The 15,980-nt window shown below is 43.2% G+C and overlaps 1 protein-coding gene across 1 annotated transcript in view; it reads left to right on the plus strand.

The window, feature by feature from the left end:
- The window catches only part of stra6 (signaling receptor and transporter of retinol STRA6), a 66,490-nt gene that overhangs the window by 41,100 nt on the left and 9,410 nt on the right, over window positions 1–15,980 (plus strand). Inside the window, exons 8-15 of the mRNA XM_072282763.1 lie at window positions 283–350; window positions 460–536; window positions 1,527–1,588; window positions 4,278–4,440; window positions 4,747–4,822; window positions 7,387–7,520; window positions 10,620–10,737; window positions 12,909–13,010. Coding sequence (XP_072138864.1) covers window positions 283–350; window positions 460–536; window positions 1,527–1,588; window positions 4,278–4,440; window positions 4,747–4,822; window positions 7,387–7,520; window positions 10,620–10,737; window positions 12,909–13,010 — 800 coding nt within the window. The remainder of the gene's footprint in view (window positions 1–282; window positions 351–459; window positions 537–1,526; window positions 1,589–4,277; window positions 4,441–4,746; window positions 4,823–7,386; window positions 7,521–10,619; window positions 10,738–12,908; window positions 13,011–15,980) is intronic.

The following is a 15,980-nucleotide window of genomic DNA, read 5'->3' on the forward strand; positions in this document are numbered from 1 at the left end:
AGAAGTGGTAGATGCTGATTCAATTTTAATATCTGGGGCAAGTATGGATAAGTACATGGATGGGGGGATGTGGTCCGAGTGAATGTAGGTGGCACTAGGAAGAAGATTGGATCAACATGGACTTGATGGGCCAAAGGGCCTGTTTCTGTGCTTGTACTGTGCAGTTAGTTGTATTAACTGTCCAAAACTAATGGGCTGTAAATCCCAGGGTTGTGCTGTTGGATCTTGGTACCTACTGGTCACCAAACTTTTTTTTTCTTCTTCCCTCCCGCCCCCCTTCAGTGTCAAGCTGATGAATACTACATAGATTACCTGAAACTCTTGCTGAGGAAAAGAACATCCAAGAGCAGGTTTGGGATTTGCCACCACTGGAGCTGATTTTAACTCTTCTCATGTGACTTCAATGTTTTTCAAGAGCTCAATATGTTTTTTTTTTTTGCCTCCCACCTACCTCATTAGAGCCTGCACAGATGAGCGAAGTCTCTCATCCAAAATTTGGACTTCAATGCGATCTTACATCTACATACCAATGAAAGGTAAAGTTGGTTTCTTTTGAACTCTCAGCAGTCTACTCGCATGAGGGCACCAATAATTGGATGCATTTCAATGAAGTTGTCTCTATTTTTCTTAAGTACAACTGAAAAAGCCATTTGGCCTATTGGATATGTTCCAGCTCTGACCTGCTTATCATGTCATGCATATTTCCAGTCCCCTTTGTAAATTTGCAATTAAATCTCCTACAATTGTGCATTTAGATAGCAGCACTTCCTTCCCTAAACTAAAACCCAACTAACTTCACAGCTTAGAGCACTTCATAAGTGGCCCCGGATCCCAGCTCTCATTTTGAAAAGGTGGAACTCATTGGGGTATTTGTCTTCATCCAGTTTGAAGGAATTAGTGTCAAATGACTTTTGTGCTGGTTTTAAACTTGGTCAATCAGAGGTTCTGACTTCCTGCCTGGTGCAGCTTTGGTGTAGATGTTTGGAAGCTTGGCCTTCTGCGTTACTTCCACACCCCTTGAAAGCTTAGGTTGCATTTCCCTCTATATATAATAGTGAAATATTTTTGGCAGCAGCAGTGGTATTGTCTCAGTCAGTGTCTTTGCCTGTTTCCTATGATTAAACAAGGAGCTGCTGGTATTGCAAATGGAGTCTCCAGGGTCCCTCATACTTGAATGTTTTGAATGCAATATCTTTAGTTTGAGCTGGGAGGTCATTAGGTGAATGAAGTTGAATTTTTTTCTTTACACTCTGAAAATGACTATAAATAATCTTGATGGGTGCATTTTCTCGTTTTCAACTCTTGATCCCTGTCTACTTGGTCATGGTGCTTGCACCTTATTTGTCTACCTGCACAACATTTTACCTGTTGTTCTAGCTCCATATTCTGCATTCCTTCACTGTTCTCCTCTTGCCCTACTTTAATGTCTGGAATGAACTGTCTGGATGGCACGCAAACAAAAGCCTTTTACTGTATCTCAGTACATGTGACAATATAAACCAAATGCTTTTCTTTCTTTAATGCAGGATTCCAAATTCCACCAAAGCTAATTGTGGCGATGGTGGTGGCTCTGGTTACTGTCTATCAGGTAATTATCTTGATTCCACTGTGGGTTTCATAGTCAGTCCAGTTAAATATCACTGACATATGTCGTGAAATTTGTTTTGCAGTACATTGCCATACGTAATTTTTTAACGTATTTCTTATTGCAATTTATAGTTTTTTTAATTAAATAAGTAGAACAAAAATAATAAATAAAAATAGTGAGGGATTGTACATTGGCGATTCAGAAATCGGGTGATGATGGAGAACAAGCTGTTCCTAAAATGTTGAGTGTGTATGATGGTGGCATTGAGAAGACAGCATGTCCTGGGTGGTGCCATCTTGAATCTGCACCACCTGTGAATCTTCATTCATCCCATGGAATATTTCAGATATTCTGCTCTCATTATTTTTTACCAAGGTCATTAGTAGAGCCAGTCCCACCAACATAATGTCTGTGTAGGTAGTCAGCTTTGTGTGCACATGTGCCTTAAGAAGAGACGTCAGTCTTTCTGCATTTGCCCTTCAATAGCATCACTTGAGCAGGTTATCTATTTTTATTATGAATGTGCACAGGCTTCCCCCACCCCCAGGGAAAGGGAATCAAATATTAAAGGGCTTTGAGTTAAGGGTAGGGGATTTTAAAGGATTTAAAAGGGGCATGAGGGGTAATTTCAGAGTGGTCTGTAAATGAAACAAATTGCCAAAGGAAGTGATTGAGACAGGAACAACAACCCCATCACACCTCCCCAACACCCTCAACTCACTGCTTTATCATTTCCTGTCAGTCCCCTCGTGTACCTCGGTCTCCGGTACCTAGTGTCACTTTATGGACATGCAATCAATCTATATAAGCTGCTTGTGTATGTATTTATATTTATCATGCTTTATTATTGAACTCTTTATCTTGGCTTTTTTTTTGGCTGCATCGGATCCAGAATAACAATTATTTCATTCCCTTTTACACTTGTGTACTGGAAATGACTTTAACCAATCTTGAATTTAAAAGTCTCTTGGACGGGTAGATGGGTAGAAAAGGTTTAGAGCAGAGGTTCCCAACCTGGTGTCCATGGATCCCTCTGTTACTGGTAGGGATCCATGGCCTGAAAAAGGCTGGGAACCCCTGGTTTAGAGGAATATGGGACCAGTTTAGTTGAGCACCTTGGTTGGCAACGATGGGCCCAATGGCCTGTTTTCATGCTGTATCTCGGACTCTATTGCATTTGTTGTTGGTGTGTACAAATGTTTTTGCCTTGCTAATACTTTGCAGCCATGAGACTGCAATGGAGACGGCAAGACTTCATACGGCTTCTCAGTAGCCAGGCACTCTAACAGGGTTGTCTCAATGAACTAGAACGGAACTCAACACAAGCACCAGAGAGCACAGCCTCAGAATAGGAGTACATCCCTTCAGAACAGATGAGGAGGAATGTCTTTAACCAGAGGCTGATGAATTTGTGGAATTTTTTGCCACAGATGGCTGGGGAGGCTAGGTCTTTGGGTATATCTAAAGTGGAGATTGATAGGTTCTTGATTAGTAAGGGCATTAAAATTTGCAAGGAGAAGGCAGGATAATGGGGTTGAGAGGGAAAGTAAATCGGCCAGGATCAAATGGAGGTGCAGACTAGATAGGCTGAATGACTTGCTTCTCTCGCTCTCTCTCTTCCTGAAAGTTGCTTTTAAATTCTCACTGATGACTACTAGCTACTATAACACAAACTACTGGAAAATATAGTGAAATCAAACTGCTGGCCTCGCACTTGGGTCAGGCAACATCTGCCACACATTGATGACTTTTTGGGTTGATTAACCTTTATTTACAGTGGGATGGTGGGGGGACTGACCTCCAGATTCTGCAGATGCTGGAAATCTTGAGACGCACGCGCACGCACACACCTCGAGGAACTCAGCAGGTCAGGCTGCATGTATGAAGGAAGGTTTCAGGTCAAGATCCTTCATCTTAAAGGTCGTGATGAAGTCTCTCGGCCTGAAATGTAGACTGTTTATTCCCCTCTGTAGATGCTACGTGACCTGCTGAGTTCCCTCAGCATTTTTTGCTCAAAACACTTTTTCATTTCCTAGTTTTTAAAGACTGATCTTTGACCTTCTCTCTCTTCCCAAGTGCAACCTCACCTGCAGAGTGTCTCCAGCAACCTGCTTTTTATTTCCGTTCTCTTTTGCCTGTAATGTTGATTGGGTCAGTCACCATGTTAAGGGTTGTGGACGGATTTGAATCTTGCATAAGAACTGTCAACGGCCTCTCTCCTGGATGCATTTAATAGTCAGGCTTTTTAAAGATTAGCTTTATGTCACATGTGCATCAAAACGTGCAGGTGAAAAGCATCATTATGACAATGACCGACTTAGTCTGAGGATATGCAGGGGGCATCTTGAAAATTTTGCCCCCACACTTCCAGCGCCAAAGTGGTATGTCCTCAACTTACTACGTCTAACCTGTACGTCTTGGGAATGTGGGAGGAATCTGGATGAAGCCCACGCGGTGAGAGGGGGAGAGAGGGTGAGAGAGAGGGGGGGAGAGGGGGAGGGGGGGAGAGAGAGAGAAAACGAATGAGAACTCCTTACCGACAGCAGCAGAAATTAAACTCTGATCGCTGCTACTGTAATAGCTTTGTGCCAACTACTACACTATCGTGCGTCTCCGATTTATATTTTTATTGGGCATTGGCGTTGTCATATTCCTCTTTATGTAGCTCTGTTCCTTTCTCCTCTGGTAGGTTGCCCTTCTGCTTGTGGTCACCGTTGTCCCAAGCCTACAGAAGATGCGAGCTGGAGTCCGTGAAGAGATATCCTATGTGCTTGAGGGGTTTGGGATCAAACTTTCCGATAAGAGGAGTGAAACTCTCAAAATTGTCAAATATTTCTTTTGGATCTTTGAAGGTATCATCTGGATTTCTACTTGGAGTCCTGTGTTTTTTTTCTTAAATAAGAGAAATAGTCATCAATACTCTCTTAGTTGTCCCGCATGGGAGTTAAATCTAATAGCAAGCTTTATAGTTAATGGAAATATCTTGGATACACTGTGTGGGGGGGGGGGGGGAACAACTAAACTCTAAAGTTGATGGCAGCTAACATTCAAAGAAATGTATCTGCTGAAATATAATGTGTTGACTGAATATCTTTACACTTCCTTTCAGAATGATGTCAGGTAGATTTGGTGAATAAACTCATTTCTTTCTCTTACAGTCTGCTACGTGTCTGCCGTCACTGTGTCCTGTTGCATCGTCCTCCTAATGTTAATGAGGTCAATGGTTTTGCACAGGTAACACTTTTTTTTAAATACTTAGGTGTTTGTCATTTCCTTGTGATCGGTGGGTTTGCTAATGTTTTTTTGAAAGTGTTTAGAAATTTATTTTAAGCAGAGAATTAAGATTTTTTTAAAATAATAAAAACTCCTGAAGAATTTGGAAAATTGAATTTTCACCATTATAAATTCCTGTGCCTAGTTGTGAAGCAGACAATTTTCACAACAATATACTGTAAATTTCCCTCCCTTGACATGTCTGTGGGTAGCATGGTGTTACAGAGCATAATAGGCTCTTTAGCCCACGCTAATTTTTATCATATTGCCTACTGAATTGCAATTGGCTTTTTTTTAGTTGGGAGATGATGGCAGCACTGTGAGGATCACATTTTTTGATTTCTCAAATGCCTGCAATACCATCCAGCCCTCATTGCTGGGGAAAAGCTCCGATCAATGCAGGTTGGCACTTTCATTGTATCCTAGATAATGGACTACCTGACTGGCAGTCTACAGTTCGTGTGGCTTCAGAGCTGTGTGTCAGACATGGCTATAAGCAGCACTGGGGGCCACAGCGGTCTGTATTGCCTGCCTTCCTGTATACCTTGGACTTTAGATACAACACTGAGTCATGTCATCTGCAGAAATTCTGATGACTCAGCAATAGTTGGGTGTATAAAAGAAGGACAGGAGGATGAATACAGGGCCCTGATGGAGAACTTTGTCAAATGGTGCAAGCTGAATCATCTGCAGCTCAACATCAGTAAGACAAAGGAGATGGTGATGGACTTTAGGAAGACTAAGCCTGCACTGCTCCCTGTCACTATTGGTGGTGTGGATGTGGTGAGGACCAACAAGTACCTGGAGCTGCACCTGAATGACAGACTTGAGTGGAGCACCAGCACAGAGGCAGTGTACAAGAAGGTCCAGAGTCACCTCTGCTTCCTGAGGAGACTGAGGTACTCTGGAGTATGCAGGCCTCTCCTTCAAGTGTTCTACCAGTCTGTTGTTGCTGGTACAATCTTCTATGCGGTGGTGTGCTGGGGCAATGGCATCAACACATGATGCCAACAGGCTCAATAAACTGATCAGAAAGGCTGGCTCTGTTATAAGAGTCAAACTAGATACACTGGAGGCTGTGGTAGAACAAAGGACTGTCCAGAAAATCCTGCCGATTCTGGGCAATGTTCCTCACCCTCTGCATGCCACCTTGGCTGAACAGAGGAGTACTTTTAGTAATAGACTCAGACAACTCTGCACCTCTCCAAAAAGTGCTGTATGAGGTTGTTCTTGCCCTTGGCCAATAGACACCATAATGAGTCAATTTATAGCCGGGGAAGTGATGAGTCCCTCCTGTTAGACTGTTTGAGGTAACATGTTTTTATTTATTTTTCCCGTCTATTATTTGTACATCTGTGAACTTGTAATGCTACTGTGACACTGTAATTTCCCTGGGATCAATAAAGTATCTATGATCTTCTAATTATTCCAACAATAACTAGAAGATGCACTTATACACAGTATTCCTCTTCAACATCTATTTGTTGAACCAACCAGCATAACCCCACTCTCTCTAGTTAATAACACTGACTACTTTCCACTAAAAGTTTTTTTCTACTTGCGCTCTTTATTGAAAAACATTGTGTAAAATATGTTTAGTTTACATTTTTTTGTGATTGTTGCTTATAAGATATGTACCTGCGCTGCAAAAAAAGGTCCAAATTCTCAAACTTCTAGGAATTGTTCACCACCCCCTCCCCACCATACCCCATTCCAGTTTCCCCCTCACCCTATCTCCTTGCCAGCCCATCAGCTCCATCTGGTATTCCTCCCCCTTCCCTTTCTTCCCTGGTTTTCTGTCCTCTCCTATCAGATTCTCCCTTCAACAGCCCTTTATCTCTTTCACCAATCAACTTCCCAGCTCTTTACTCCATCCCTCCCCCACCCCTCCTGGTTTCACCTATCACCTACTATCTTATACTACTTCTCCTCCCCCAGCTTCTCACTCTAACTTCTCCTCTTCCTTTCCAGCCCGAAGCATTGACTGTTTGCTCCTTTCCGTAGATGCTGCCTGACTTGCTAAGTTCCTCTGTCATTTTGTGCATGTTGCTTTGGACTTCCAGCATCTGCAGATTTTCTCCTGTTTGTGAACCTCTTCATTGTACCCACGTATATGACGATAAACTCAACTTTGATTTCAACTGGTAAACCAACCGAAGGTGCTTCAAAAGTTCTGTCTGCTTCCTCATAAAACGCCCCTTATGAACCAGCCTCTGAAAACTTTCAGGGAAGAGAATTCAAGATTCACCAATACCTCTGAAAATATGTCCCTGCATGCCTCCATTTTAAATGACAGCTTCATAATTTTTGTGGCAAGTCCACTTGTCTCACATTCTTCTGGTGTTGGATATAGCTTGATATCTACCTTGGGTGCATTTCAAGGTCCACCCCTCATTCTCTTGAACTGCAAATGGTATAGATCTATTTATATAGCTGCTTCTGATAGAAAAGTGCTTTGCCTATTTTCTATAGAGTGTCACTGTCTACTTGTGTTGAAGTTAACCACTAAATTCCTTCGTTAATAGAGAAAATCTGAAGGCCCTCTATCAAGGAGATTCACGCAAAGTCTTCAACGTCCAAAAGCGCACCAGACCCTCTCGGTCTGCCATTGTCAGTTGGATGAGCTTCACCAGTTACCAGGCTGCGTACATCTCTTTAGGTAACCGGTTTGGAAGGATTCAAATTGGTCGTTTCCATGTTGAAACTAAAAGAATTTGGGTCAGAGCCAAGTGCAAGCCTAGGTTAGATATCACTCCGACGTGGTGGACTTGTGTTCCCCTTTAGATATTAGGTGCCTGTATAGAGTCAAGTACAGTGCATCAACAGACCATTTGGCCTATCTACCTTAATGCTTGCTAATGTCTTGAAGAAACTTGCAACTTAGTCAAGGAACACTATACCCTTCCTTTCTAATCATGGCCAGAGAATTCCATTGCCCTGTTCCTGCAACTTTACCTCCATATTGGAATTTTGAGGGTCCAGCATCTTATGGTGGCTGATCCAAAATGAGCCGTTTAAGTTATTTTTTTATTTGTAGGTATTTTTTGTTTTAATTTTGAGTGTATGAGAACCTTTTAGAAAACCACACACAGAAATTGAACATTCACCTAGTAAGTTTTAAGGTATTATAATATTGGGGTTCATAATTCCAAATGGTTGTGCTTTCCAGGCGTACTGTTATGACTAGAACTTGCCCCACCAACATCTACACGTCTCTGGTCTTCTACTAATTTTTATTCCGGACTCTGTAATATTTCCATATCTCAGAATCAGTTTTATTATCACCAGCATGTGTCGTGAAATTTGTTAACTTAGCAGCAGCAGTTCAATGCAATACATAATCTAGCAGAGAGGGAAAAAATAATAAATAAAATAAAACATAAACAAGTAAATCAATTATGTAGGTTGAATAGATTTTTTAAAAATGAGCAAAAAATTTTTTTTTAAATGTGAGGTAGTGTCCAAGGGTTCAATGTCCATTTAGGAATCAGATGGCAGAGGGGAAGAAGCTGTTCCTGAATCGCTGAGTGTGTGCCTTCAGGTTTCTGTATCTTGGTAACAGTGAGAAAAGGGCATGCCCTGGGTGCTGGAGGTCCTTAATAATGGACGCTGCCTTTCTGAGACACCGCTCCCTAAGATGTCCTGGGTGCTTTGTAGGCTGGTGCCCAAGATGGAGCTGACTAGATTTACAACCTTCTGCAGCTTCTTTCGGTCCTGTGCAGTAGCCCCTCCATACCAGTGATACAGCCTGTCAGAATGCTCTCCATGGTACAGCTATAGAAGTTTTTGAGGGTATTTGTTGACATGCCAAATCTCTTCAATCTCCTAATAAAGTATAGCCGCTGTCTTGCCTTCTTTATGACTACATCAATATGTTGGGACCAGGTTAGATCCTCAGAGATCTTGACACCCAGGAACTTGAAGCTGCTCACTCTGTCCACCTGTCTTTTTAATTTAGCCTTGGATTGATTTATTGCTATTAAGGCCTCCTTTACTCTCCATCCCCAGTTCTCTGAGGGGTTGTTAACCGCTCTGTCAAACCACTGCAGGCTCTTCATCTGTAATGTTTTGAAGTGAGTTCCAGGACTAGGACCAAGCAATGATATGAGGCAAGATGTGAGCTGGGGAGACTATGCAGTGGTGTTCCCATACAATTGCCGCCCTCTCTTTGGTAGAGGTACCTTTTTATCACCGGTGAGATGGCTCTGCTACAGAGAGGGAGAATGTTGCCCAGATTTCTGCATTATGGATGTGGACTCGGACTGTGGACCTTTTTCAGTCTTAGGTATTTTTGTACTGTTTTTTGCACAATCTTGCTTTTTTTGTGAGGGGAAAGGAGATGGGGGTCAATGTACTTGTTCTATTTTTTTTGGTGCGGGGAGGAGGGATTTCAGGGTTGATGATTGCTGCCTTTCTGGCTGCATGGCTATCTGGAGAAGAAGAATTTCAGAGTTGGATCCTTTAATAATAAATAAACCTGTGGTAGAGAACCTCCTCTCGCAATGTACAAAACCTAGAGCAAACTGCCAGGAAAGGTCATTGGCTGCAATCCACCATCCCTGCTGGACTTTGTTTTTTGTGTGTCAACAGAAAAAAATAATTGCAGACTCTACCCACCCTGTAAAAACTGCCTTTTCCGAAAGTTCCCTTCCGGAAAATGCTATAGGGCTATTAAAACAAAAACGTTGTGCCTTCTTAAAAGTTTCTTCTCCCAGGCAGTTAATCTCAACAATCATTCTAGTTGCTCCCCCCACCCCCCAACCCCTTCTCTTACCTCAGGCTGTAAACACTGTAAACACTTTCAACAATGTAAACATTATAAATAATTGTTTAATGTTGGTTTTTGCATGTAGTGCCAACACACCACAGCAATTTCCTAATGTGTTTAAATTTACAAATTTGATCTTTTATCCTTGAAGGATTTGAAAACTGCTACCGAAGTAGCCTAGCAGAGCAACCACAGTGTGATCTTAGACCACAACGCAGCCCCTGGTAGTGGAGAGAGTGAATGAATAATGGGGAGCCCATCGCACTGAGTACTTTATCCTGCATGAGCTTGTTAGAGCTGAACATGGAATCAGGTTTAATATCACTGACATGAAATTTGCTTTGGCTTGCAGCAGGATATGTATGTATGTGGTGCAAAAATAGTAGGGTAGTGTTCACGTGTTAGTTTGTCTGTTCAGAAATCTGATGATGGAGGGGAAGAGGCTGTTTCTAAAAAGATCGAGTGTGGTTCTGCAGGCTTCTGTACCTCTTCCCTGATGGTGGTAATGAGAAAAGGGCATGCCCTGGGTGATGGGCATCACCTTTTGAAGATGTCCGTGACACTGGCAGGCTATTGCCCATGCTGGAGCAGGCCAACTCTGCAGCCCTCGGCCGCAGTTTCAGATTCTGTCCAGTGGTTCCTCCATATCCAACGGTGATGCAACCAGTAAGGAAGAGAATATTATATCACTCCAGGTCTAAGACTTGAGGACAGGTGAAGCTCTTGAGAGAGAATTGGTTACTGAAGAATACCTAGTCTCTGACTAGTGTCAAAGTGGCCCCGTCTGTGATTATGCGACTAATCCGGTGAGGATTCCTGGCCGGTTGAACCTCCTGACGGCTTATGGCGGTGGTAGAACTTGTCAATGAGATTGAACATTGGTGTTTATTGCAACGCTCAGCACATAAGGTTGATTAACCAATAAAAGGAGAACTTGAATATTGATCTTATTGAAATTGTAATTACATTACTTGTGAATCTTCTATGCAGGTCTCGTCATACAAGTCGTGGTGTTATACTTGTGTTTCCTCCTGTTTTCCTTTCTCGTTGTCGTCCCATTGCTCAACAGACAAAAGCTGCTTCTCTTCAAGGTCCTAGAGAACATGTGGTGAGTGTACATGTTCCTAATTTCCTGTTCCTAAAAGATTAAGATTAAAATGTTCTATAGGTGACTGGCGAAAGGAAAATACTGCATGCTTTGTCTTTGAATGCAAGATGAAGGGTATAGGGCTGAAATGTCGACTGTTTATTCCCCTCCATAGATCCTCCTTGACATGCTGAGTTCCTCCAGCATCTTGTGGGTGTTGTTTTGAGTTTGATATTAGTCATAAGGCACAACTAGGCACTTTGGCCCATCTAGTCTATGCAGAACTATTAACCTGCCCTAGTCATGCTGATCTGGACCACAGACCTCCATATCCCCTCCCATCCCCGTACTTATCCAACTCCTCTTAAATGCTGAATCATTTTGGTCTTTTTATTTACCTTTTAGTGGGCTACAACCTCTAAGTGACACCAGTAAACTCTTGATTCTGATTCTACTATGAACCCATGAATAGTACCTCACTATTTTGTTTTCTTTCTACACTACCAAGTTATTTTTTTGTATTCCTTTTTGTAACTTGTGGTTACTATTTTATGCCTTGCCTGTACTGCTGCCGCAAAACAATTTTCATGATGCACCTCGGTGATAATAAACCTGATTCCGAAAGTGTCGGCTTTAGCGAAGCCACTGATGGACACACTACCTCCTGAAGATTTGCAGTTTCCTCCCCAACATTTCCTGTGCATACAGCTCAGTACATGTTTAGGATATCACTTAACAGTTCAAATTCAGGTTTATTTATCGCATGTACATTGAAACGTGCAGTGACATGCATTGTTTGGGTTAACCAACATGTGTAGGGGTGTGCAGGGGGCAACTCGCAAGTGTTGCCACGCATTGTGGTACCAACATCGTTTGCCCACCCACCAGAACATAAACAGCAGCAAAATAAGCCTCTTTCCACCCACACATGTGGACAGTCCATCATCTCCAGGGCAGGCCTCTAAGCCCCAGGGTTCAGCCATTCAGCTTCAACTTCCAGGCTCCCAATCAAGCTTTGACCCCTGGATGAGCTGATGACAGGACTCCAAACTCCAAATACGCTGACTCACTTGCCCCCATGCCTCCTGCTCACTTGGACATCTGATCCCAAAACCCATGTTCCTGGGACAGCCCAACATCCATGGATGTCCTTTGTCACCCATCCATATCATTGACTTTTGGGCATGGAATAGAGGCCTGGCCTCTAACTCCCCCCACATTCCAGTCCTTAAACCCTAACTCCCCTCCCTAATTGTCCCTCTGGGGCAGGGGTTCCCAACCTTTTTATGCCATGGACCGCTACCATTAAAGAAGGGGTCCACGACTACAAGTTTGGAACCCCTGCTCTAGGAAGCCATTGGACTCTGTGCATACTCTCCACTTCAGTCAGACTATGGCTAATTTGCATCTTAGACCTCTGGATCGGTGTTGCTTTTGCACAGCAAAGTTTAATGTTTTGAAGTTATTTCAACTGGCTTGTGCCCTCACCTCATTTGGAAAAAAAAAATCACTTCTCTCTGATGTGTGGCTTGATTTCTCTGAGGTTTGGTTACTGATCAGTATCTACCCATCTGAAGAAACAAGACCAAATTAGGTCATTCAGCTCATCAAGTCTCCACCATTCAATCATGGCTGATTTATTATCCTCTCAACCCCATTCTTCTGCCTTCTCCCCACAACCTTTTGACACCCTCACTAATCAAGAACCTATCAACCTCTGCTTTGAATATACCCAATAGCTTGGCCTCCACAGCCACCTGTGGCAATGAATTCACCACCATCTAGCTTATATTATAAAAAAAAATATTCCTCCTCATCTCTGTTCTAAAGGGATGTCCTTGTGTCCTGAGGCTGTGTCCTCTGGTCCTAGACATCTCCACTATAGGAAACATCCTCTCCACGTCCACTCTAAGCCTTTCAGGATTCAGTGAGGTCCCACATTTTTCTAAACTGCAGTGAGTACTGTCCCAGAGCCATCAAACACTCCTCATAAATTAACCCTTTCATTCCCACTGTCATTCTAAAGTACCTCCTCCAATGCCAGCACATCCCTTTATAGATAAGGGGCCCAAAATTCTAATTGTATTTGTCCTGAGGTCTGGATCCATAGGTGGTCCTTGGCTTTTTAATAAGAATTATTAAGTTAAGGATAACTTGATCTATTTAATTAATATTTCTTTCATTTCATTAAGGCCCTTTTGGTTGGCTTTGTGTGTGGTCCTGTCTGTTCAACACTTCTTGGCTCAGTTTTTCTTTCTGCAGAAGGATGGACGAAGCCTGAGCATCACTAACAGGTAGAGGAATCTTTGATTTACGTTAGTGTATTGTCATACACACCAGGTAGCAATGAAACTCTGCATGTGTGAAGAGTGAAAGGTATACACAGTAATTAAGAGATGGTGTTGAGTGCAAAACAAACTGGTGCAAAAATTATAGTGCATAAAAATCTTAGTGAAAGCAGAGATGAATTAGCTTTGATAGTTCAATTTAATATCAGAGAATGTATATATTATACAACCTGAAATTCTTGCTCTTCACAAACAACCACAAAACAGAACAAAAACCTGAAAGAATGAACATTATTTATCATGTGTACATTGAAACTTAGTGAAATCTGTCATTTTTGCGTGACCGACATAATCTCTGGATTGTGCTGGGGGCCATGCTTCCGTGCCAACAACTCGCTGACCCAAACTCGTACATCGTTTGGAACGTGGGGAGAAAACCAGAGCACCGAGAGGAAACCCATGCCGTCATGGGAACTTGCAAACTCCTTACAGACAGCAACAAGAATTGGTGATAACTGGCACTGCAATGGCATTATGCTAACTGCTACACCACTGTAGAGAAATAGTCAAGAGGTAGGTTAGAGAATCTGAGAATGTGTCTGCACCACCAGGAAGTTGTGAAAGAGGTGATTGGTTCAGGGACTTAATAATGGGAGGATTATGGAGGGGTTCTGTACATTAAAACTGGGGTTTCAGTTAATTCAGGAGTTCCTGGCCTGAGGTCCTTGCATAATTGTATTGGTACTTGCTGTCCATTAAGCTACTGGCATTGAGGACAATAGTGAAGGTCCTCCATCTCTGGTGGTGTTCAGAGCTTCCTTTGTCATGTCAGTAGCTTCCACTCAGTTTTCACTACTGTCAGTCATGTAGGACCCAGGTGGAGACTCAGGAATACTGTCGCTCTCAGGTGTAAAAAGAGTCTTCATTGCTGTTTCTGTAACAATATTGTTATACCATTCAGGGTTGTAAGCCCTGAGCTAAACCCTTTAACCTGGGTGACCAGTGGACCACTCTTAGTTTGGCCTCTAACCTTTGACCTGTTTGGCATGGGTGACACTAACAAGAGCCAAAGCATAAAGCCCTGCCTCCAGCCAATGTAGCTCTCGGGGTCATTGGGGCACACAAGACTCCAAACCCAGTGACAAGGTTGTAGTCCTCTTGGAGGTATGATATTGGTCCATGGCATTAAAAAAACCAGTTTGGGAACCCCTGTGTTGATTGAACAGTTGTAGTTGTGCCGCCATGGTTAACACTCTTCACCAGTTGTTCTGGTTCCAGACTCTGAGGTGTTGGGGTATATCATGGATCAGCTTGGTGAGAAAAGGTGTGACAGCAACACGCTCCTTGAACGGTAGTCAGTGTGACTGTTCGTGATATTTCCTGGCCCAGATTTCAGCTAGAAATCATGCAAGAGCTTCTAAAGTAGCACGCACACAAGATGCTGGAGGAACTCAGCAGGGTCAGGCAGCATCTATGGAAGTGAATAGACAGTTGATGTTTTGGGCCAGACCCTTCAGGACTGAGAAGGAAGTGGGAAGATGAAGATGACAGAATAAAAAAAGTGTGTGGGGGGGGGGGGAGAAGACTAGTTGAAAGGTGATAGGTGAAGCTGGGTGGGTGGGGAAATGTCAAGGTCTGGAGAAGAGGGAATCTGATTGGAGAGGAGAGTGAATCATATGAGAAGGGGAGGACCCAAAGGGAAGTAATATGCAGGTGAGAAGAGGTAAACGGTCAGAGTGGAGAATAGAAGCGGGGTGGATTTGTTTACCAGAAGGAGAAATTGATGTTTGTGTCATCAGGTTGGTTGCCACCGAGGCAGAATATCAGGTGTTGTTCCTCCACAGCCTTTTGATGTGAACCGTGCACCTCATCCGACGTACTTTCTGCTCGCTGGCTTGCTCTACTTTGCAGACAGCTGTGAAGCCCTGGAGCCAGTTGGTGACTGTTTCTCCCTCTCCTACACGGGGATCCTTTGTTTCATCAGTACAGTCGGTACACCACTTGCAGGAGTGAGGCTGGGGCTTTCAAAATGACAAAGCTGCCACCTCCATTGAGTCATCTCTCAGATTTGGTTGCTTTTAATTTTTGTTATTTTGGGACTGTAAGGATGGTTTTGGGGACAGGGGAGTTGGGGTCAGGCTAAGGTTTAGGGACAGGGAAGTAGAAGGCATTAGAGGTCAGGCTGGAGTCTGGAAGACAAGGCCTCCCCCCACCCACTAGTCAGCAAGCAGTCTGCTGTTCTGGAGTCAGAATTCCATGCAGACAGGAGGATGAATTCCAACAAACCCCCTAAGTTTGCAAATTGGTGAGATTTGTAGATCAAGGCCTAGTGTTTGGTTGTCAAGCACAGAGTTCTAGGTCTAGTGTTCGGTGATCAACATGCCCTAGGATCTGCGTGGAGGATTGAGGCCTCCAGGTCAACTTGGATGTCAAGGCCTGTTAACTGGAGCAGAGTGTGTGCATCTCTATGACCCCATGGGGGAAGGGGAAGCTCACTGACGGAAGGCCTGAGTCAATCTACTGGAGGTCAAAGGTGGAGGCCAGTCCTGGTGTTAGAGAACTCTGTATGTGCGTGGGTAGGAGGAAGGAATGGGGCTTGTTTTGCTGTTGCTGTTGTTTGTGGTGTTCTGTGTTGTCCTGCCAAACATTGTGACATGCTGTGTTGGTGCCTGAATGTGTGGCAATACTTACAGGCTATCCCAGCATACACTTGGGTGTGTTTGTTGTTGATACAAACAATGCACTTCATTATATGTTTTTTCTTGTTGTGCATGTATAAATCTTGGATTTGGGTGTCCAAGAAGAGTAAATTCTCGTGAGTATGGTGCAATAGAAAAGTGGGGTCACAGGGTACGATGCAATGGAAAAGCGGGTCACCGGCATGTACAATTTTTACAAGGCAGTGAAGAGAAAGGACAACAAAAAGTGAGAGAAACAAAGCTTTAGTACAAAACAAAGACACAGACAAGTCCATGG

This window comes from Mobula birostris, chromosome 18 (assembly GCF_030028105.1).
Source record: "Mobula birostris isolate sMobBir1 chromosome 18, sMobBir1.hap1, whole genome shotgun sequence".
NCBI lineage: Eukaryota > Metazoa > Chordata > Chondrichthyes > Myliobatiformes > Myliobatidae > Mobula > Mobula birostris.